The sequence below is a fragment of the Galleria mellonella genome, unplaced genomic scaffold (assembly GCF_026898425.1).
Source record: "Galleria mellonella isolate WM207_F2 unplaced genomic scaffold, CSIRO_AGI_GalMel_v1 utg33, whole genome shotgun sequence".
Taxonomy (NCBI): domain Eukaryota; kingdom Metazoa; phylum Arthropoda; class Insecta; order Lepidoptera; family Pyralidae; genus Galleria; species Galleria mellonella.
In genome coordinates, this window is record NW_026442079.1 from 5987220 (window position 1) to 5995949 (window position 8730).

Below are 8730 nucleotides of genomic sequence, written 5' to 3' on the forward strand. Positions count from 1 at the left end.
GCTATATTCATTCACACGAGTCGCTATCGATAAAAAGTCGCAGCGTGCGTGTCAGTGGTGCGGACTGAGCTTAATTTAAAATAAAAAAAAATTTAACAACTAAGTCAGAACAAAAAGATATGGCTTATACGATATATACACTGCCAATGTTCATTTCTTACATGTTTGTAAGCAATTAGCGGGTGAATGATGGTGCTGCCTCTATACAGCAATTTAGAAACTAAATTTACTATTATAATATTTTTTTTATTTTTGTCATTTGTTTGTTAATATATAAGTTAAGTTAATAAGTGCTTTTAACCAAAAATTTTGTGATTAATTGTAAACGTGATTTAACCCATATAACAAATAGAAGCAATAGTGCCAGTTCTTTACCATCAGCAATTGTTCGTGAAATACCGATAACGCAGGCGAGACTACCATTCTATTATTACCTATTAAAAAATCGTTTGCGAAGCATTTGCTGTTATAGCGAATCGCTCCCGGGCCGCAGTCACCTAGCGACACCTAGCAACCTAGCGTCTTTTATGACGTATCTATCTATCTCGCTCTACATTATATCGAACTGTTTTAGCGCGGTACTTGTAAGAAGCGCTCCGTACACTGTGATTTTAGGATAGCACAAAAGTGCCGTAACTAAAAGTGTTTTTTTTTTCAGAATCAACAAAAAAAACTCATGTTTTCAAATGTAATTTATCAAAATTAACTATTGTGTAATATTAATTACCAAAAGCAAATTATTGTTTATTTATAAAATATTTTTAAAATGTATTGGGATAAAAATATTCAATATTTTTAGTTAAAGTTATTTTTGGAGAGGAATTATTTCAGAATATTAAATTATTTCTAGTTGTAATATTATATATAATGTATATATATATATATATATATATATATATATATATATATATATATATATATATATATATATATATATATATATATATATATATATATATATATATATATATATATAATATAAAAGAATTTTAAACGAAACCAGTACGGTGAGGGAATAGATAGTTGGAGAGTACTACTAGAGCGTAGGTTACGATCATGAGTTTCTAAATGGTATTGTAATTTGCTGCTTAAAAGCGTATAGCTTGGTTGAGGAGACACTCTAATTTATTGAGAAAATCTTCGTTGAGATCACATCAGCATAATCGGTAATAGGAAAATTAAAGCATGAATGAGACTAATGTTTGTAACGGTAGACAAAAAGTTCTTAAAGCGGTATAAGGAGTGTAGACTAGCGATAACTAAGCGACTCACTTCCGCAACTGATGTGACCAGCTGAGTACTGAGTCTATGAAAAGACCAAAATCTTTAACGTAAACTTTCAAATAATTATGTAAATTATTAAATATAATTGGCACCACAGTGTTAACATTAAGTTTAACTAATTGTCTAGAACTACCAACTAAAATAGCCTGACAATTAGAAGGGCTAACAGATAATCCATAGTAAAACAACCATTTACAAAATCATATATATATATATATATATATATATATATATATATATATATATATATATATATATATATATATTATATTATTATATACTTATTTATTATATACTATATTAATATATTACGGTAAAAAAGAAATTGACTCTTACTAGAAATACTAAATTTAGAGAGTAGATTTCTTTTATATACACCTATAGAAGCAGGGCCGTGCCTGGGTATATGGCCGCCTGCGTGCCAGTCTGTATGGCCGCCCCCAGGATAACATTAAAAAAAACTACTTTAATTTTTAATGTTTATTATTATACACAGGGCATCAAACTTCGTATCTTAATGAAAACAAACCGATTGTATTTTTGCCCAGTAAACAACTTGTAACGATTTGGCCGCCTCTTAATTTCGGCCGCCTGCGTGCGGTGCACGCAATGAACGCCCGTCAGGCACGGCCCTGTATAGAAGTAATAAAGGATTTCTTTTATACAACTTAGAATGGCAAACAAGCTGACGGCCCACCTGATGGAAAGTGGTAACCGTCGCCTATAGACATGAGCAGTACCATGGACATAACATAAGGATGTTTTAAATTCGGACCCTAAGGATGTAAACATAGTGGTGGAAATTTATATGTAAAAGTATATTTGTTTAACTAATTCACTTGAAATTAATCATATTTCTACTTAAAACTAATGAAATTTAATTTAAGTATTTCTCAAAATAATCCCTTAAGTGTTATAAGAGGATGATATCATTTTTCGACATACGGTTATTAAGTGAAAATCTGCACTTTTTTTGATAAAATATTTCCTTGATAGGATGCTAACGATTTCTATTTCTCTCCGTATATAAAAAAATAAAAACAACACTGCAATAGCTAAAACAGGTTTATTTGAGATATTTTATGTGAAAGGGCGACAAACGAGCATGCGTTTCACCTAATAGTAGTGATCATCGCAGTCCATGGAAATCACAACACCGGGGAGTCGCTAATGCCTTGCCGGTTTTTTAAGGTTTTAGGTATAAATAAGAGGGTTAAATGGTATTCTACTTCCTACTTTATCGTACGAATCCTGTTATAAATGCGTGAGTTTGGGAGGACTTTTGATATTTGTTACTAAATCATGCAAACAGCTGAAGGGATTTAAATGAAATTTAATACTTTCGGGTAAATTATATCCTAACATTCCTAAATTAACACATAAGTTACTTTATACATTAATTTCAGTGGGTATAGTAGCGGGAATAGCGATCTTTAATATTTCAGTATTCTTATTACAGTTTTAAACACTATTATATGCATATATAATAATATATACATAACAATAAATATTATAATACTGTTTGCAACGGTAATAGTTTACTAAAACACTAAAATTATCTAGATCATCAGGAATACGTACAGGTCATAGAGGGTATCAATATGTATTTACATTTTTTTATTACACATGGGGCATACGAGCAAGCAACTCATCTGATGATAAGTGAATACTGTTACCCATAAGCAACCGCAATACCAAAGAAATTGCAGGTGTCCTGTTTACCTTTTAAAAAGTAATATGCTCTTTTCTTAAAGGTTACAATGTCATATCAGTTCATAAATACTATTGCTGAAAGTTAATTTTAAACCATGATTTTACATGGAGGAAAGTGACTTAAAAAACGCTCATTGGACCGCCACTCATCCAGATGGTTGAGATGGAACTTTAGTTGGTAACAGGTTGTATGATGATGAAATTCAGTAGCGGGTATCAATCTGAACATATTCAATATTTGCTAAATACTTATAAATTATGCTCAGTCGCAGAGAAAGGCCTATGTCCGACAGTAGACTGCAATAGGTTGATTATGATGACGAAGGTAATAAGCTGTATGTAATATTTCTTTCATTTTTCTTCCTTCTAAAAAAAATTAAATTCTCTAGTCGTCTGTATTTTTGAGGTAATATTCTATAATTACGTCGATAATTCGGAATAAATTTTTCATCTTTCTGTTTGCAATCAGCCCTTTTTGCAATTGATTTCACTGTGTAGATTCCATGCTATATATTAATTCTGTAATGACGAAAGCTCCAATTTTTCTTTACGAAGCAAAGTCTAATTCTAAATCCCAATATAAATAGATTACTATACATCTTGCCATTTATTGATTTGTGTGTATTGCTATTTTCTGCGTAGCAAAATGTATTTATCAACATTTTGTTTTCCTAAATTTGTGTTTAGTAAAGTTATTTGAATTCAAAATGTGACGTAAAGTTTTATTGTTTCCGTAAGTATCTATATATAACTTATTAACCGTAGGATAACTTACCCACAAAATTGATATAGTACCTAATGATATAGCCGTTCTAGAGACGTAAGTACCTAATGAAAATTTAAATTATTGATGGACTTACTACTTGCATATCTATACTTGTTGCATTTTTTAATTATCTACTAACATGTTAGTAATACGATTTAATACTAACGGGATTATGAGATAAGGAGGTAACATCCTACATATATACCACGCAAAGACCATACACAAATTTGTTTTTATTGTAGGTATTATATGACTTGAGATATCTATGTAAATTTTAATACCATGGTTAATATAACGAAACATAAAAAAAAACCTAAGTAATCAAGTGAATAAAGTAGATGAATATTACTAATTAATAATAGTTTCTTGAGGTCTTGCATCCTTTGTTTTATTTTATATTTCTCATAAAAATGAGCGAAGTACCTATTATAGATAAAGATTGTTTTTTATTATAATAAAAGTCGATATGAAAATTTATGGCTAACTCCGACTTTCGCTTGATATTTTCGTATTATACCTACTTATAACGTTTAATTTTGATAAATTGCGGTTATACTTGCACTTGAATTTACTTACGGAACTATATTCGCAGCAAAGTATATATATTTAATATCTCTCTTTCTTAAGATAAATTATAGGACTTGCACATGCGTGCCAACTTAGCTGACCGACGCAAAGCCGTCGAATTCGCTAAATCCCGCGTATTACTTGAAGGGACCAATTAATCGAGGTCTCTGCATTATACGCGACTTAATACTATGGCAGGAGAGCAAGCTGTATCTCAGTATTAGATGACCCAATTCGAATAAAACTAATTTCAGGTCTCAGCTTTAAGTCGAACTTATATCTATTAAAATTATAAAAAATATTTCAATTTCAACTAGTTCCAAGTGATGTCGTAGCAAACAAACCGATAGACATTATCAAAAATAATTTGCGCCTTTTGCTTGAAATTGGCCCTACTGATTATCATTTAAGCTGTAATACAAACGAAGGTGATTTGAAAACTCTTGACACAAGACAAAGATATGGTATAATTGTTTCGCTACAATAGCGTTATGATTTTCGTTATAAAAATGGAATAGAAGATTGAAATTCCAGACATAGCCTAACTACAATCTCTCCGATCTATGAAATAAGTCCGAATGGTGGTATAATAACCCTATTTATAAACCTATTGCTCTATAAGCACTTTTAGTAACTGGGTGTACGATTAATGTATTATGCAAACGAAATTAAAATTATGCAGGTATTACCTATATATTTTATATCTACTTATTTATTAAAAAATATAAATATATCCTTAAAGATAAACTCATAAACAATCTTGTGTAATATTATGTATATTTTTTAAACAAAATCAGTTACATATTTTCAAAAAATCTACATACTACCTATTTCTCAATATGATTGATATCACATTGATATTATCGCTGATAATATCATTGTGGCAAAATTCCTACCAATTGTTTAAAATATTGTACATGACTACCTTAACTTAATGTTTATAGATTTAAATCAATATACTTATTAGTCGCTGTATAAAATAGTATTAGTTGTAAAAAGATTAATTTTAGTATAAAAACACTCAAGTTTTAAAAAAAGAAACAAAATTAATTTCATAGAATTGTAAAAAACCATGCTTCATTCTTCTTTGGTTATACTTACCATCTATTTAAAAATATATATGTATATTTACACAAAAGCTATACAGCTATTTTAAGGACAGATACCTAAATAAAAACAGCTCGTCTGACATTATTTCAAAAGGGGAAGCAAAAAAATAATGAAAACGTGCGATCGAGATGGCATTATACGGTCGCGTGTGGCGTATAAAAGAGACAACCGAAGCCCACTAGGGGAGTTAGAGCGCGAACCGGTTCTGCATGTGTGCAGACAGACGGCGCCCTCCCTCCCCTCGGCTGTCGACCCTCGGGTGCGAGGGCCCCACATTGTCGGCTTTTCCCCGAAGCGTTGCAATAATAATAATACTAACAAAGCCCCAATACAGTGGGCTTCACCATCAAAACTCAAATGATTAAAGAACATCAGAATCTTAAGTACTAGTCAATTTGCAGTAAGTATAGACCAGCACCACTTTTCTTAAATTGAATCCTTTCTCTTTCACTGGTAGTCATTACAATAATAATGCCACTAAAACTGTAATCCACTCAGTAGATAACACCTAATCCACCATATTTACCCACACGCGACGCGCACTTAACCACAACAGATCGCAATCGTAAAGTAAAAAATAACATAAAATACCTTTTGGTGTAAAAACCATAAGAACAACGTTCCATCGTTTCAAAATAAAGGGTTAACTGAAACGTAAGCGCCGTCCCATGCGGCAATGATTAAAAGAAAAAACAAACAAAAAGGTAAGGATCGAGACATTCGCACGGGAGAAAGTAAACACAACACTTATTATCGACGAAAACGACATACAAACACACTTTATCGACAGTCCGATGCCCGTCTCATTGTAACAATAACCTTCTTTGCGAGTGGCGAAACACGACTGTGGAGTACGCGCGCTACCAGTGCGCCGCACCCATACCCCGCATCGCAAACGCTCTCCATCGCCTGTCGCCAATGGTACGCCTGCTGTGAGCCGTGGCTTCTTATTGGTCGATTCGTTTTACGACCGTTCCACAAACAAAACCGGTTGCCAAGAACGGCACGAAAGGGCGCGAGGAACGAAATTAGCGTTTCTGCGATTATTATTATTCCTAGTATATCCTTCTCTTTTCAACTTTCAATTTTATTCGAAAAAGAAAATCTAAAATATTAGCTCTACAACACCGCACCTTTCTTTTTTGTTGATCGTTTTGGTTTTTAGTGTATATTAAAAAAATATCATTGCAGTTGTATTAGAACGACCGTTGGCTCCTGTAATTTCCTGTTTATATCATATTAATAATGTTGAAAATATAACAAGTATCTAGTACATTACTTAACAGCCTTAGTTATTTTAATTTATTTCAATTCCGACTTAATATTTAAGATTGTAATAGGGGTGTTTATTGAAACGTAAAATATTCAATGGCAACCGAGGCAAGCAATAGGTATGGCTTCCTTAACCCACCCTAATAATATAGCTTTGCTAATAATAGGGTGGTTACATTCCCCCTAATCTAAACTACAAGAGGGATGTGTAATGTAAGTACGCCTATGACAACTCCGAAGTAAATATAAAAATGAGAATTATTATTTTGTATGTCATGTACTGTCTACAAAGAGTTTCGCAGTCATATATTTTTCATTACTTATTGTATATGAGTTATGTTGCACGTAATTTTTAGCAATATATCAATAAAATGTAGATAAGTACTTATTCCCTGAAAAAATAGTATGTATGTACAAATAACTTATTATCATACATACATGGAAATAAAATAAATGCACTATTCTATGACAATAAAAGATATTATAATTTGCACGATTGCGTATTATATGGCGCCATCTGGCGCTTAGATTTAGTATTTTTTAAACTACTTATACAGCGCCATCTACAAGATAAGGTATTAAATTACAAGATTCACGAGTACATTATTATTTATCTTATATCCACTGTGTAAAGAAGTGCTAATTCTTTTTATAGGTATAGGTAGGTAAGTCGAAAAGGAATACTATTCGTAGATATGAATGTTGAGTTTCTTGCGGGTTCGTCTCAGCAAATGACAGCATTCCGAACCCAGTAGCAGAATAAAAAAAAATTTACAATTTAAAAGAATCTATTGTATTCTAGATGTTGATACCAATTTCAGATCAGCTACTTTACTATGTAGTTTATATATTATATAATATAATATCATTAAAACCTCGGTAAAAAAGATGAATTAAGTACAGCACCAGTTATTATTTAATAGAAAATAATATACGAGGAAATCATACACAATATTATAATACCAGAGGGAGACTGTACAAAAGTCGATTGCTTGGGTACCTCTGTCCCATTCGTGTTTCAACCGTGAAGCAGCTGTGTTTCCATGGCTGTGTTTCGGTTTGAAGGGTGGGATATGGCGTGAATTTACTGGGTACAGAGGAATAACACCTGAGTCCTCAGGAATGGCAACGCATGGGGGGTATCATGGGTGAAACAGTATACTCTGTTATGTCCATGGTACTGCTCATGTCTATTGGCGACGGTTACCACTTTCCATCAGGTGGGCCATCAGCTTGTTTGCTATTCAAATTCAAATATATTTACAATGCCCGCTTTTAAAATTTTTATTATAAATTTATTATAACCAGGGCATCAAGTCCAAAGTAACTTACTATTTGGATAGTTTTCGATTCACACGCCTTTTTTATATTACTTTCTATAGCAGTTTAAGTTAAAATAAAATTAGATTGTAATAAGAAAAGGGTACCTTATGTAGATACTTAGAGAAAAAATATATAAACGTAAGCAATGTCTAAATAAATAAAAAATAACTATATATTTATATTTTATTACAAAAACAGGGTTGAGTTATTATTATTTCCATAAAAATAAATGATAATATAAGAACAATATTTAAGTAACTGTTTTCATCTAAACGCTAACCCTTATTCACAAAAACGCCACACCTCATATAAACCTATTTTAGCTATTGTACTCGTACTGTTTTGTCTCTTATTTTATACTATATTCCCTATTTAAAAGAAAGTGAGAAAGCACTGTAATTGTTAAAAATAGATTTGTAGGTTAGTTTTTATGTATAAGAGTTAACCCTCTTATACAGAGAGGAAAGGGATTGTTAGTAATGGAGACTGAAAATACTATTGCTAGCATTATACCCAACCAGGTCGACCTCCTCGCGGTTCCCCTGGAAACTATCATGATTGATTAATTCCAGGGGGAACCGCGAGGAGGTCGACCTGGTTGGGTATATTGCTAGCAATGGGATTCTCAGTCGCCATTACTAACAATCCCTTTCCCCCCAACCTCTTACATTACATACTTACTCTTACATAAAAAC

The 8730-nt window shown here is 32.0% G+C and overlaps 1 protein-coding gene across 4 annotated transcripts in view; it reads right to left on the bottom strand.

Annotated features, from left to right (window-relative positions):
* Window positions 1-6296, bottom strand: part of LOC113519345 (uncharacterized) — a 60054-nt gene extending 53758 nt beyond the window's left edge. For 3 of the 4 annotated variants that reach the window (XM_031911583.2, XM_026904407.3, XM_031911579.2), the window contains exon 1: window positions 6032-6295. In XM_031911583.2, the coding sequence (XP_031767443.2) occupies window positions 6032-6066 (35 nt within the window). In that variant the 5' untranslated portion in view covers window positions 6067-6295. Of the gene's footprint in view, window positions 1-6031 lie in introns of all 4 variants that reach the window. The other variant, XM_031911580.2, reaches the window with a different exon arrangement.
* Between the last annotated feature and the right edge of the window lie 2434 nt (window positions 6297-8730).